This window comes from Brachyhypopomus gauderio, chromosome 1 (assembly GCF_052324685.1).
Source record: "Brachyhypopomus gauderio isolate BG-103 chromosome 1, BGAUD_0.2, whole genome shotgun sequence".
NCBI classification, from domain to species: Eukaryota; Metazoa; Chordata; class Actinopteri; order Gymnotiformes; family Hypopomidae; genus Brachyhypopomus; species Brachyhypopomus gauderio.
The window spans coordinates 13,409,717-13,425,571 of NC_135211.1; the positions used below are offsets into that span (position 1 = coordinate 13,409,717).

The 15,855-nt window shown below is 41.8% G+C and overlaps 1 protein-coding gene and 2 long non-coding RNA genes across 3 annotated transcripts in view; 1 reads left to right on the forward strand and 2 right to left on the reverse strand.

The window, feature by feature from the left end:
- Nucleotides 1-3,865, reverse strand: part of kcnq1.1 (potassium voltage-gated channel, KQT-like subfamily, member 1.1) — a 29,208-nt gene extending 25,343 nt beyond the window's left edge. Inside the window, exon 1 of the mRNA XM_076997942.1 lies at nt 3,225-3,865. Within this exon, the coding sequence (XP_076854057.1) occupies nt 3,225-3,631 (407 nt within the window). The 5' untranslated portion in view covers nt 3,632-3,865. The remainder of the gene's footprint in view (nt 1-3,224) is intronic.
- A 2,357-nt stretch (nt 3,866-6,222) lies between these two features.
- Nucleotides 6,223-6,887, reverse strand: LOC143527813 (uncharacterized). The gene is made up of 3 exons (XR_013134277.1): nt 6,869-6,887; nt 6,627-6,698; nt 6,223-6,280 (listed from the first exon to the last, which is right to left on the reverse strand). It is a non-coding gene; the product is annotated as an uncharacterized LOC143527813 (long non-coding RNA).
- Nucleotides 6,888-7,084: 197 nt separating this feature from the next.
- Nucleotides 7,085-8,750, forward strand: LOC143526757 (uncharacterized). The gene is made up of 2 exons (XR_013133945.1): nt 7,085-7,258; nt 8,635-8,750. It is a non-coding gene; the product is annotated as an uncharacterized LOC143526757 (long non-coding RNA).
- The last annotated feature ends 7,105 nt before the right edge of the window (nt 8,751-15,855 follow it).

Sequence of the window (15,855 nt, forward strand, 5' to 3'; positions counted from 1 at the left end):
TTGGTTAGGAATACACCCGAGCTAAATGAAGGTGAAAGTCATCATAGTTTGCCTACCTATTGTGACCCAGTTCCCAACCCAACTTTAAGAATAGATTAATGGCGATATTTTTTATATCGCCCGATAAGAGTATCACATTATCGAACGCCGTTACTGCCGATAACGGCCCACCACATATATATGGATGTCAGCTGAATGCTGTCAAGGGCAGGGCTTTTCCTCCTGACCTGCCGTCAGACTGAAATAAAACCTCAGTCCACTTTAATCAATATACATAACTGCAAGTATTAAAAGCCAAATGCTTCAAAGAGAAAAGCCTGTGGTTAGGTACATACTCTATGTACCATATGAAACGGTGGAAAAATTAATAATATTATTTTAATGAGAATTTTTTATTTTGACATGTCTTTTTTCTTTTTTACTGTTTCTATTAGTATTTGCTACGTGTGTGTGTGTGTGTGTGTGTGTGTATAAACTGTCATAAGTGGTGAAAGTGAATCAGTTTGGAGCTTATCTGCTGGGCCGAGAGTAAAGTCCAGGTGTGTTTGAAAACTCGGGCTTTGACGTTAAACACATCACTGTGTCGCTCTCCTACAAGGTCGTGTGCACTGCTGCATGGCTTGACCAACACAACCGCCACTGTAATTCCTCAGTACTTGAGATAAAACTGTTTTCTTTTGGAGAGATAAGCCCATTTTTGCCAGTAATCTGACAGGGACACAGACTGTGCAAACCCCACAGTTTGTTCAGCATTAGTCTGTTAAAGAATCTTTGCATTTTAAAATACTGATTTTAGAACGTATATAATTATCTGTGCCAGCCACAGAATCCCTGTGGAATACTAACTCTCCTGAAGAGCAGGTTTAAAGTGGTTTAGTCATTATGTCACCATATGTATGTGACAAAAAAAACCTTGATCTGACAGAAAAAATGAATTTACAAAATAGAACAAATTTCCTCAAAATTATATTTCAAAATATTTTGACATGGTTTGATCAAATCTGTTGAACATCTAACTACGCATTGCTATTAACTGTCAGATAAGCTGGTAAAACAAAATGTCAGTTAAGCTGGTCTTCTGGTGAATTGGTACGTTCCTAAGGCATAGTGCTTTTTTCACCTAACAACATAGATGCTGAATCCTGAATTACACACGTCACGTCAATGACGATGGCAGTAACAACAACAACAACAACAACAACAACAACAACAACAACAACAAAAGAAACAACCAAACACCAGACAGCAGGGCAGCACAGCTGCTGATAGGACAAAGAGAGGACAGCTGTCACCTGTCAGCGCTGACACGCAGGGAGGGGCCTGAGGGGTAGGGAGACAGCCTATGGGCAAATGGGTGGCTGTCAAAGCCTGCAAAAAAGCTTCTGTCTCCATTAAGGCTACGGTTTCCATGGAGAGCGTCTGGAGCAAAACCATGACGACGTTGCCTCATCAAATCCTCAGCGAATCATCGAATCCTCAGCGAATAACCAAATAAGTCATTTAACTAAATAATGATATAGGAAGAATCGCTTCTGTGAGTGCAGATGTGATTAGCCATGTCTGTGCATTGGTCATGGCAGTAAAAGAGAGTGCTCAATGAAAACAGGATTGATGGGGGAGAAAGGGTGCATTAGTGCTGGATAGAGACACAAAATAAATGTAAGAGTTTGCCGGGTGTGTTAATGCGATAGAGGAAAGTGATGTGAGGTGTTGTGTGGAGCAGGAGGTGATCACTCACAGCCTTCTTCTCTCGTCTGACAGGGAGAAAGCAACTATGTAACCTCACAGTGTACATCTGCTTGAGCCAAGGTCTCCAGATAGCCTAACAGTGCACCACATTCTCCACACCTACAGAGCTCCGAGGTTGAGTGACGCCGTGGGCTCGCTAACCCAGTCTTTGTTACATGGAGAGCCTCTTCTTCGTCCACTCACCCATGCACCTTCGTAATCTTGGAGCTACTCATCGGCCCTGTCTTCAGTCACTCTTGGGTCACATGACAATATGAGTCTTTTTATCACGGCGTCACGCAGATTACAGTAAAGAATGTACTGGGTGCATTAAGTAGATTTAACAACACCTATGGGTCAGGGGAAGGCACACACACATGGTCACTTGACCACTCACGCAATCATAAGGATACACACACACACACAAACACACACACAAACACAGGTTGCTGTGTTGTGGTCATGCTTTAATGATAAGCCCCTTTCATCCCCCATACAGCCCTGGCTTTGGTGCCTTTGGGGCAGTGATAACCAAGTGCACATTCTTGGCTAGCCTTGCCTGCCTTCCCCTCACACCAGGGAAAGTACTGCCCTTCAGCCCTCAGGACAGCCACACTCCCCCTACCAGCCACTGCTAAGGCCACCTCTCCCCCTCTCCCTCCCTCCTTCTCCTCTCACTTCCTTTTTTAATAAGTACTATTTTTTATTCTCCTCCTGAAAGGATTATGACACGACGCAACTCCCGAGACGTGACTAGAGTGCCGAAAAGCTTTTGAAGGGTTTCGTATTTGAGAGGTTCACGGCAGGCCCTAATTCATCCACACTCCTGCACAACACAGTCTTCTCAGCCGTTCTCAGTGAAAAGTCATCTCGCAACAACCCAACCACCCACTGGGCGCATTATCTCTGGTGGCTCTTCACAGCAGTCAGGTACAACGACCCTCACAAAGTCCCCTCTCGCGTTCCCGCCCGACATCAGCGAATCGCGGGGTTAGTGGGCCTCACGGGCAGGACCGCACCACCTCCACCTCCACCAACGCGACCTCCGCACCGGCCAAGTTTAGCTGGCCATTATCACCTCCTCTCCTGCTAGAGACAGAGAACATGACAAGCAGCCGGTCCCTTCACGCTGGGAATTCCTCCACACATGCTGTCCTCAACCAGACTCACTTCAAACCCTGAAAACAAGAATCTTCACACCATGAGGCCATGTTCCCTGCACTTGGAATTGAACCTGCCTGCTGACACTAATCTAATGAATAGGCTGTGAAGTGCTGTGTGTGTTTCAAGAACAGACAGTAGTTCGTTTATTAGTAAGAGCTATTGTTTTGCTTGTAAATGAACATTAATCACCTACTGGACGTTGTTTTTGTTTATTTTTTTTGCCTTTGCCAAAAAACAGATAGGAAAAGACACCCAGCAGCCTAATTACAGTGCAAAAAAATGATTTTTTTCACATTTTTATAGTTTGATATGTATGTTATAGCTGTACTTACACAGTAAAGTGATACACAAAGCATTTCCAGCCCGACGGTCTTTCCAAAAAGTTATACACACGTCCTTGAAGATATGCTCGAGTCAGAACCGGACGGGTGTTACTGTAAATGGACATTCTGTGGTTGTAGCCGACACCGTACATGTGAGATGCCCGACGCTGAGTGATAATTGCTGGAACTGTAAATTCATCATTGTTACTGTTCGCACACGCTGTGTTGACGGGCAAAGACAAGTTCTTCTTACAGATGGTCTTTGCGGGCGGGACACCGGTGTAAAACGACGCTGACGTTTCTGACATCTCCAGTTCTGGCTGCGTTTTATCCCGAGGTCCAGAACCCGAAGACCCTCCGATTTCCCAGGAACCCGTCGCATTGTGAACCGGAGCTGTCATAGTGAGAGTTTTCATCGAAAAGCATAAAACTAAAAGGAAACTTTCACCTCGCGGTCATTTGACAGGTTATCTTCCCTCACGACTCAATTAACTATGCTTCCTTTAAAACACTCGCCAGCTTTTGAGACGACATTTAAAACAATACATTATAAGCTTGAATGCTCCAACATTGTACCCAAGTCCTATAAGATAACGCTGGCTACACCGCTCTCTGTGGAGACTTCATCACTAGTGACCGGCCGTCGCCTGTTTCCATAACCATTTCCGACGAGTGACGCGCCAGGAAGCGTTATCAGATCTGCTAGGTTAGGGACCTATTAGAAACACACCATGTATTCTATTACAACTTCGATTCATTTATATTCTTAAGCTCATTCGCCACTAACAAATCACTGAATTGTACTGGAATATAATATTAATATTTCATGGAGCATAATAGCTCTACAGTGAAAGCAAAGTATCAAAGCAGGCCCCAATCTTTTAAAAACTAAGCTATGTTAGGTCTGTGTGAGGTAACAAACCCAAAGTTACCCCAAAGTTAATTCAAGAAGCATTACTGAACAAGAACAGTTACCCTTTGATGCTGTTTAAGGAATGTTTAAGTTATTCACCTTAGTTTACATTTAAATGAGATATTGTGTCCTGGCTTGAGAGTGCAGTGACCTTGAATTCTCAAGTCTCATCCTTGGTAAATTAATGGGGGCATTGATTCGCTGAGCAACAGTTTTTTATATAACTGAACTCCTATGGCACTAATGTGGTGACAGGTTCTTTCGTTGGGCACATATTGTGATAGGCCGGATAGAGATGTAGACAGCGATTATATAAGCAGAGGCTTCCCACTAATACTTACGTAAAATTAGGAATGTGAAGCTCAGCTATTATTCTGTGTGTTCCTCCTGATTTTTATGCAATGAAAAGGACAGAGTGTTTTCTGAAAGAGAGATTTGGTGATTTTCCCATGCATAAGAGACACACAGAGAGATGGGACTACTCACGTGAGTGAACAAAGTGCGCTTACTGACATCCTGTGGCAGATTCCCGCCTTAACATTTCATAAGCACGCGAACAACAACGCTTGCATTCAAGTGAAGACGAGCGGTCCATTCGGCCTGCAGAAAGCTGGAGCTGGTGTAGGCTTGTCACCCACAAAAACCCCCACACACAAAAGATAGAGAGAGAACTGTGGTGCACGTGTATTCTGCATTAAGAGAACTGAGGCTTCACAAAGGATGAAGGATGCACAAAGAGGGCATGTGAATTTCTGGTGCCTTTGAACTGCACATGAACGTTTAATGTAATAGATGTAAGCCTTTTTCTTATAGTCTTATCACACATATTGCTTAGGTTGCTGCCCCCTTGACCTGGATAAGCAGAAGAATATGGATGGATGGATAGATGGATGGATGGATGGATGGATTGTGATGATGCGGAGGAGGCAGGCACGACGACACAATGACGGTGAAACACAGAACATTTAATGTTGACACAGGTGAAGTTGGCATGATAACGTGAGCACACAAACATGGACACTCACACAGGCACGAACTCAAGACAAAGACGAACACGAGACATTGCGCGAATGCACATTAAATAGGTGTTGAACACATTCCCCAGTGATCACGAGACAAGACAGGTGAGACTACGAACACGCTCACAAACGACCCACACACACACGACATAACTGCACGCAGACGACATAGCGACACGCCCACAAGGAGGGGTCCGGAGCTGTCACTGTGACATGGATGGATGGATGGATGGATGAATGGATGGACAGAAATTACAAATACAATGTGAGTGATTCCTTTCAGACTGAATAAACTTATAATCACAAAGGAACGGGTGATAAAGCAATGTGGGAATTCCAGTGTGTATGTAAAGTGGCTTCAGATATAGCTTAACTTCACTTGTCTTCTGAATTTATCTGACAGTATACAGCAGAGTGCAGCAGTACAGCGTTTAAACCCCGACATAAATTAAAGAGGGGGGTGGGGTTAACCTTAAGAGGGGGTGGGGTTAACCTTAAGAGGGGGTGAGGTTAACCTTAAGAGGGGGTGAGGTTAACCTAAAGAGGGGGTGGGGTTAACCTTAAGAGGGGGTGAGGTTAACCTAAAGAGGGGGTGGGGTTAACCTTAAGCAAACTTATTTTGGTCTGAAGAAGGTTCTCCCAATCTCATGTTTGCATCTTCATATATACAAGGCCTGTGTTTTGAAACTTTGTGAACTTCACTACAATTTCTAATATCTCTATGTATCTTAGTACACACTGCCGTTAGGAATCATCAGGAATCATCTTCAGACTTTTAAGCATACAGCAAGTAAAATAAGTATTGAACATGTCACAAATTTCCTAAGTATATACATTTCTAAAGGTGTGATTGACATGAGATTCTCACCAGATGTTGGTAACAATGCACCCAATCCGCACATGCAAAGAAATCAAACATAGATGTCCATACATTAAACTCACTAAGGTATGATTTTGGCCCATTTGTCCACATAAACACTCTTCAAATCCAGAAGGTTCCATAGGCTCCTTCTATGAACTCTGACCTATAGTTTCTTTCCATAGATTTTCAGTTGGATTCAGGTCAGGTGATTGGGCCATTCTTGCAGCTTTGGGATCATTGCTGAAATGTCCACCCTTGTTTCATCATCATCCTGGTAGATGGTAGCAGATTTTTATCAATAATATCTCAGTACATTTTTCCATTCAGCCTTCCTTCAAATACATAAAGTGTGTCAGTGTCGTATTCTGAAAAACAGACCCATATCATGACGTTCCCACCTCCAAACTTGACTGTTGGTGTGGTGTTTGTGGGGTGATGCGCAGTACCTTTTGACCTCGAAACATGGTGTGTATTATGGCATCCAAAAAGTCCAAAAAAATGTTGTTCAGCAAACATTAAATGCGCTTTGACATGCTTTTTCTTCAGTGATGGAGTGTTGCGTGGTGAGCATGCATGTGTCATGGCGGTTGAGTGCAGTACTTTCTTTGAAACAGCACCTGCTGATTCCAGATTTTTCTGTAGGTCTCCACAAGTGGCCCTTGGCTCTTCTGATAATTCTTTTCACGTCCCTGTTTGTGATATTGTGGGAAACACCTGGTCATGGATCTTCTTTCCCCTTCCAGATTATGGCCCCAATTATGGCTCACTGGAACCACCAGTACTTCAGAAATTCTTCTGTAACCAATGTTATCAGTATGCTTTGCAACAATAAGGTTGTGAAGGTCTTGAGAACACTTACTGATTTTCCTCACCATGAGATGTTTCTTGTGTGACACCTTGGTAATGAGACATGTTTTTATAGGCCATCCGTTGGGGCTGAACCAGCTGATATCAATTTGCACTAAGTGGCAGGATTGCTTCTAATTGCTGATAGATATCAGCCAGTGTCATGACCTTCCATGGCTTTTTGCACTTCCCTTGTGTTCAATACTTTTTCCCTGTGTCATTTCTCATTATTACACACAACTTATGGACATCTGTGTTTGATTTCTTTGCATGTGTGGATTTGATGGATTGTTACTGACACCTGGTGAACATTTCCTGTCAACAGTACCTTTAGAAATATATTTACTTAGAAAATTGGTGACATGCGCTATTTTACCCAACGTGTATACTGCTTTATGTCATGGTAAGTAGAACTCATAAAAAGAGCCTTGCAGAGCCAAACACCCACTTGTTTATTAAACTAAACATCCAGTCCTACAGTACTAATATATAGGCCATGGTTCATGCCTAACCTTGACATCTGTGTGTAATCTACATTATTCTGCCTATTGGTAGAATCAATTGCTATTTTAAAGAATAAATTAATCAGTGATAAAAACTAAAATAAGACCAATAGTATACAAGCTGACAGGTCTCTAAAGATCACTCACAGTAATTTTCACTTATATGTTTTTCGCTGTTGTTGTCAGATTTTAATTAGTTTAAAATTAACAATGAAAAATGTGCTGAAGCATTAGCACCAGTATAGTATAGGAAAGGTAACACCAAGAGTGTTAGGAATAAATGCTGGTATAGTATCAGGAACACCTGACACTTTATAGATGACATCTATAATATGTTACACATTAGAAATTGTCTATAAATAATGTGGTATATAATTAACTGTTTTTACTCATTAACTCAATTATGAATCCATTCTATTAAGTATGAAAGTTTCAAATTTAACTAAATAAAAATATATATATTTTGCATTCCAATCTCATAACCAAACTTGCATAATACATATTCAAAAAAGGTTCTGACCATAATTCCTGCTGTTTTGGGGCAAACAGCAAAAACTGCTGAAACTGCACTGCCAATAAAACACAAGTACAGCATTTCAAAGTTTTAAAGTATGTTGCAAAAAGCAAACCTACAGAGCACACTAAATGCAGTCTGTGTTTTCCCACTGGTGTGTATTGGTGACTTTCTGTACTGACAAGTGGCTGTCCATGGGGACCAGGAGCGTGCACAGTTCTTCATATCAGTCTGCAATCAGGCTGATCCTCCAAAACCTTAGCTCTTTTTCTTTTCTTTTTTTGGAGAATATTTAAAAATATTTCAAACACAAAAACAATCCTCGGTAATGCAATTCCTTTAGTCAGACATGGACATTCCAGGTTCAGAATGTAAATCTCCTTCCCAGGATTTTACTCAAGCTTGCTGGATTTTCTAATTAGTGGCAGGTAAAATTAGTGGAATCAACACAATCCAAGAAGCCTGAGCAAAATCTTGGTGAGGACTTTTACTTTCTGAACCTGGAACGTCCACCTCTGCCTTTAGTTGGCATGGAAAATAATGCTTCAGCAAAGTTCAATCTTGGCCACACTGATCATTTAATTAATTAACTCCAGTTTGGCCAGCATAGAACTAGACCTTTACGCTGACTCGGACAGGCCTTCAAAAGGCAAGAAATATATAATGTGACTAAATTATGACTTGGAAATGATCAAGATAAACTTGCTTTACTGACTTCAGCAGTATTCAGAAACTCAACGCAGCTTTTTTTCTTTTTTACAGAGCAAACAGTTTCTCGGTCACTGGTACTGCTGGATGATGAGGTCTTGACTGATGCAGCCTCTGTCAAAAACCAAAGAGTTTCATGAAGAATGGAACGAGTGTAAAAAACAAAACAACGGTCACTCAGCTTACCACCCTTTTCTGATCTGAGCACAAAACACTTTGCGACCACATGTTAATGTGTAAGAAGAGCTTGATCTAAGTTTTGATTATTTTCATTTTACACTTAAAAAAAAAAATGCTTACATCTAAATGTCATGTATTGCCTCAAATTACAATCCATTCTCAAGTGATCCTAATTCAAGTCCTAATTTTGGCATTCTCCTGTCATCAATTAAACCTCTAAAACTCATATCAATTCATAAAAACTATATATTTAGAAGTTATGTCCAAAAAGAATAACCCAAAAAGTGACTTAAATGTAACACACCTGTCCCTTCATTCAATATGCGTGGATCTATGAATATGCAAATCCCCTGCCTTTGGTCTCCACCCACCCCTCTGCCGCTCGCCTGCTGCTCATGATTACCTGCTCACCTTTGACTCTGCTCGTCAAACACACAAAACTCTGCTTGTTTTTATATTGTTAACTGCTGTATGCTACACAATGGCGAGTGGTAAAACGTGGCAATGTCAGTGTATCAGAATGGTAATGCATTATATGTATCACTCACTACAGTGTTAGAAACATAAAGGTAAAACATAACAGATAACTGAATAACAGAATATACTGTTTAGAGTTCTACATAAAAATAAACATCTCGCATATAACTGCATGTAGGACAGCTTAGCGTTCAGGGCTATCTGTGTTAAAGCAGCATTCTCCATGTGCCACGTACACTAGCCAGCCTTACCTTGCTAATGCTATCCTAGCAGCTTGTGAGGATGACCTTTATCATGACATTCGTCCTCTGTGAACAACCCAGAAGTCACGTGAAGAACTCCAAAATTATTTGAATCAATATAGCTGTCATCTAATTCAACAGCTGAGGTACCAGGCAACCTGTTTTGAGTAATGTTTACCCTAGCTTTCTTCATCAAGATCTCCAAGCCATTTTAAATGTCCTGTCAGGATTTGGCATGAATCATCGGATAACTTGGCTGACTAACATTATCTAGAACACAGCAGATTTGCTGTGCACAGTTGACAAATAACGCAGGCACACACAAAATATAAAATGTAGTGGTTGACCAACATGTTGGCTTGCACACGCTGTGCCCTCAAGATAAATGAATGGAACAGCATCAGGCTTCGATATATGCTTTGTGTATCTTTTGTGAATAAAATGATCAGAACAGTCCTCTATAAAATGGATACCGCATGTTCTTTGGATGTTTCGATGGGATTTTCACATTTTTTCCATTTGTAACTTTGCAGTCAATAATAGAAAACATCTCTACCATCACTCTTGAAATAGTGAAATTTAGCAAGCAGAAAACATCTCCTCTGGTCATGTTACTCAAGCATTATGCTAATGATATGAAAAGCCCCACCCCACACATTGATTGGTTCCTTAAGTTTCTGTGATCTGTACACTGCAGTTCCAAATCCAATATGCTCAGCCATGGCCCTGACATATTTCACTGATGATTTGTTACTTTTACCATATAAAAACCAAATGGGCATGTTTACAAGGTCTAAACTTGATTTTCAGAGGAGGGGTCTTTAAGATTATGAAATGTCTCAGATAGGAGAGACCTATTAAATATAACTAATAGAGAAAGGGGGCATTGTTTATCTTACCAAGGCTTTATTTAATTGGAAAACAAATTACTTTAATGCACATCAGGTCTTCCGTGATCTTCACCTAGTTCTATAGCCAAATAATCGGTCACTACTCTCGGTTGGCGCTCACTACGAGGCACAACAGTAAATCAAAAACAAAACACCACCTATAAATAAGAGTCATTTCATAAAGCATCAAATAAATAAAATGCAGTGGTCCATAAATAAAACATTTATTTGTTTCCTGCTGTGTGGCGCTTTGTCATTTGTCAGCAAATCTGTGGAAAAGGGACAAAACTAAATAAAGTTAAAATAATAAAGCACACAGCATTTCTCATAAGTTAAAAATAGCCACAGTAATTCAGCACATTATCACAAGGCTCTTTTCAGCTGCAAATCTGTCAGACTACAACTCACAAAAGACCAGTTGATGAGACCACAAACATCTAGAACATAAACGAGATCACGTGGCTTATCACACAAAACCAACCGTGATCTGTATTCTCGAAATAACACACTTGAATAGTCCACATCATTATTTGCCAGAGCATGGAAATGAACATTTTCACTTTCTTCTTGCTCATTCATCACCGCTGTAAAACCCAGAGGTCAACATGACCTTGGAGGGTTGGAGGGTTACAAGCAATTCTGCAGTCAAAGATGAAGACAAAGACTTCAAAGCATACCACCTCATGACGCATTGTAGCATTGGGGCATGTACGTCAGTGACACAAGCTCAGTTAGCATTATTAATAATGTGACCGCTGATGGCAGCAGCAAGATGAGTTCTGAAGTGTCTTAATTGAGTGTTTTATCTGCCGATGTCCCGACAATCCCCTCAGAAGTGTGTGTGTGTGTGTGTGTGTGTGTGTGTGTGTGTGTGTGTGTGTGTGTGTGTGTGTGTGTGCATGAGGTAACATGCTGCTGCAGAGGTGATACTCTGAGGTAAACTACCCCCTGGATGTTTGCACTACTGGTCCCGAAGCACCTTATGAAATGAACAGTGTTTATTACGAGTGATATCGAGCCTTGAAGTAGCTTTGATCAGTTTGGTGGGTTACTGAGAGGGGGATTTTTTTAGCCTGCAATTACCAGGTTTATTTTCAAGAGAATTCAATGGCATCTCTGCCTTTTACATGTCTGAAACCCTTAAGGTTCAATGGACTTCATGGTAAGTATGTCAATGGTAGTTTGCGATGAACTCTGACCCTGAGGTAGATGGTGAAGCTCTGTAACACCTCCAACAGCCTCCGTCTGATAGGAGGCAACTCGGCGGCCACATGAGGAATACCAATGTGCTGTACCTTTTACACCTGCAGTGAATCGGAACACGATAGCTCTTGAGTGAACTCATGCTTTGACGTGTCTGCATGCAGAGTGGTTTATTTTCACCTCTCCTCATCCACTCTTATGTTGTCAAATCATATACATCAAAACTAATGGCCAACAAACTGCTTGACTAGCTGGACACATGTCACAGAACTATGCAAGAGAATATTAAAGAGGGCAATCAAAGACTTAAAATATGTGTATTACAAATTACTGATTTAAAGAGGACAGATGTAGTATGAACGTTTGACAAATTATATCCCATTAATTTGTTAAAGCTAATCAAGGTTGCTCAGATTGTCCAGAGGAGGTAGTGTGACACTGAAGAGTATAATTATGTTCATAATGGACAATTAGCCAGAAGCTTATGATTCAGGGGAATATAGTCCAGAGTAGTGACACATTAATCTACCTTTAAAGTGCGACTAGCCAGTTTGATAAACACCTATTGAATGGCACTGCCATCCTGAGACTTGTGGGGGATTTCAGCAAGGTACTCCATGTGAGATTGCAATCTTAGACTTTCCCTTGTACTGTAAGTGTTTGATGCCATGTGAAGTTGTCACACTTAATAGTCTGAAATAGTTCTTTGACACAAGCGCACGCCCATGCACTGAGCCCAGCGTCTTCCCCGTGTGCTATGAAATGGAAGAGTTTTCCATGCCATGAGATCTCTCAGCAGTGGCTGCAGAGAGGAAAGCAAGGACCGGTGACTCACTCTCCCCCTCTGAGATGCTTTTATTCCACGCTGCTAAACTAATGGGACCAGCACATGAACTCAGTTGAGTCCACCGCATGTCCACTGAATGCGGCAGTCTCGCATAGACCAAGGAGCGGTTGGAAGGCAAGCGTCGTGCCGAGGTGCCACTCGGGTGGCAGGAGCTGGTTCGTGCACAAAGCAGGTCCTGAATGGGCCAGCTCTAATTTACACCTCACAAGATCCTGGACAAATGACTCAGATGGGTAGTGATGATTCATTCATTAGCATGACTGCACACACAAGAGTAATCTAAGTTCAATAAATAAACAAATAAACAAGCCACCTCAAAATGACACGTGTAATGAAAATGAATTCATTAGATGTATGTAGACTCAATAAGGTCTTTAGCCCACAGATCTAAATGAGATATTTATTATGAAGTGAAGTGGAGCAGAGTTGGGTAGGTGGAGTGATGCACAGAAGATGAATCACGCATGAAAGGATTTCAATGAAAACCAATTAACGATGACTGCATTCTCAGATCTGTTACACAAGGTTTTAATTGTATTAAATAAAGTTTTAAGACTGCTAATGCACTAATGCACTGTGTTTCTGTCAGAAATACACCGTACAATACACCATTATTATGGCTACATAATAATTTATCTGCCTACACACTTTTAAAAAATTTTGTGAATATCTGATTTGAATGTTGACAGTCAAACAGTTTGTAACTTGGGAGTTGGCATGCAGATTTCACAAGTAGTCAGTATGTTGTTGATACTGATGTTGATATTTTGTCAACATTTATTGATATTTAGGAGGAATCTCATAAATCTACAAAAGACATATAGACCTTCCGCCTGCTCAGCAACAGGTTAATAGGCAACCAGTCCAACATAAAATCATAGTTAATACAAAGAGTGAATAGCGTGTCGTTCCTTCATTTCAAGGAGGTTAACTGTCACTAGATTTCAAAGTGGGATGTCTCTCTACCATTTTACAACAGAAAATGCTTACCAGCTCTATCAGTAATTGTCTGTAACCTTTTGTACCACCTGGTTTGCAGGATTCAGAACAGGAAATACAACTGTATGCACCATTAACGTCACATAGGCTTTAAATAGCCCCGGGTTGAATTTTCACGTGAAATCTCATAAAAAGTCTGAGTGTTTTTTTGCAAATCATTAAAAATCTTGCCATAATATTATTTTAAAGGGGAGGATATTAACAGCATTTATACACTGCAGCTTTACCAGCTGCGCTATCTTATCAAATCTGGGTGAATTTCATCGTTTCCGATGCGACTCCAATTTTAGGCGACAATAAAAATAGACAGTAAAACTAATGAGCGACCAGACCAAATCGTGTTCAGCAGAGCCCCTGCAAATTTTAAGTGAGCATCTCTTCATGAATACAGAATGAGGCACATTTGAATTTCTTTGATTACCAGTGTCTGACAACAGCTCGGAGAGAGATCCCGTTTGGCCCGCAGGTTGAAATAAAGGTACCTGTTTTGTTGTTATGGTACTTGTGAAAGGAGATGCCACTCAATTTCCACTAAATAGCACCTGTAAGGAGTAAAACAGTGCAGTAAGTATCTGTTATGACAATAAAGAGCCCACTGTTTAGAGAAAAACGTGCTGTGAAGCGAAACAGATGCTGGTGTTCTGGACCTCGTGGATGATCCGTTGTGGAAGAGGAGGGATAGGAGTGGATGAACTTGTCCGCGTTGCGCAGGAAAGGCGAGCTGGATCACGACGATGGGAGTGGACAGACACCGAATTCCATCAGCCCATGGCAATTCCCCGCCTGCCAGAGCCGATATGACATTGTCTTCACGAGGCGCCAAAGGAGGAGAAATCCACGGCCGGGATCATAGTTGTGCTTTTCCGAGCACGCTGCACTTTTTGACTGGCACGAAATGATGTAGGGTTGGCGAGCCGGGAGACGCCAACTAAAATAACGCGGCCAGACAGTCTGAGGGAGACGAAGGGAGTGGGAGGCAATTGTGTTTGCAAAGAGCCGTGAGTAGACGAGGAAGGCTTAATGTGGCTTGAAATTTAAACTCTACTTTTAGGGGTAGTGGCACCCGGAGCCTTCTTCACCTGTACACCCATGAAATTGAAAGAAGGCGGCGCAGCAGAGGTAGAGAAGCACGAGAGGTTGAAAGAAAATTAGCATTGAGCATCTAAATGAAAAATGTGGAGCTGGTTAAATCAGGCAAAAAAGAGAAATAGATGGAGATTGTTTTTTTTAAGATTGCTATCTACCTTGAAATCTGAAAGCATCTCCTTTTAAGGGAGGTCTGAACACAAATGTGATTTTCCTTCTACTGAGTGTCATCTGAAGGCGGTTAAGCAGGCCTCCCTGTTTCTCCCTGTGTAAACCACTGGGAGGAGAACGGAGAGCCACATGGCCACATGGGCCCCCGCAGCAACAGCTCTGCCTCGTCGGGCTGTGACGGAGGGGCTGGTCCTAGCTCGCCCGTAACGCTCTCATTACCGACACCAGCCGCGCGAGTCCCTCCCCACACACCCACCGCCGCCTCCGCCACGCCGCATCCTCAACGGACGTCGTGTCTTCTCTGACACGCTGCCCGGCTCCAGTTCTCCAGGCCAGAGCTGGGGCCGAATTCTGACGGTCCAGGCGAGGCCTTTGAAATGGCGCTGGTTTTTTCGTGCGTAAACGAGGGTCCCTCGGCACGGGGTGGCATAATTATGTTTGTCATGTGTCAGTGCACTGTTTAAAAGCTCCAAATGGGGCAAGCTGCTCCCTTTATTTGACCTCTGACAAACAGGGTTTCTCACTGGCAATGGGGTAATATTTTTAGACAGCTGTTCCCCCAATCTCTGAGCTCCCTGTGAAGTAACACACACTCACAGTATACATGCCTTACATGGACTGAATTTTCAAAAAATCTGTGAGATTGTTTTCTGTTACCAAATGTGGCACCCAAACAAACAGACATTTATCCCAGATAGATTGTTTAATAATTAATGAGTCATTCAAGTTGGGCTAATTCTTTTGCTACTGCCTTCTTGCCTGTGCCTCAATAATGATGCACACTTTGCACATACTTCTGAATAGCTGCCAGTTTTCAAAAGAATATGTCTGGATTAGCATACAATACAGTAGTAAAATGACTAACAATTATATTATAACACTGAATATTGTATCAGTTGAAATTGATTCCATTTATTATGCAGCAGTGAATAAATCAAAAGTAAGCAGAATGAGCACAGGAGAAATGTGGGGCATGATCGTTTGTGTGTGTGTGTGTGTATGAGAGAGAGGGAGAAAGAGAGATAAATGGATCAAGAGATTGTTGACACATTAATGAGCATTGATAGAATTACTTTTCGAGGTTAAATTAACATAAATTACAGCCACACCAGTTACAGCCACACCAGTTTACAAGAAAACAAACCGAAAACGCGCCAGAGTTGCTGTGCCTCGTTGCTGT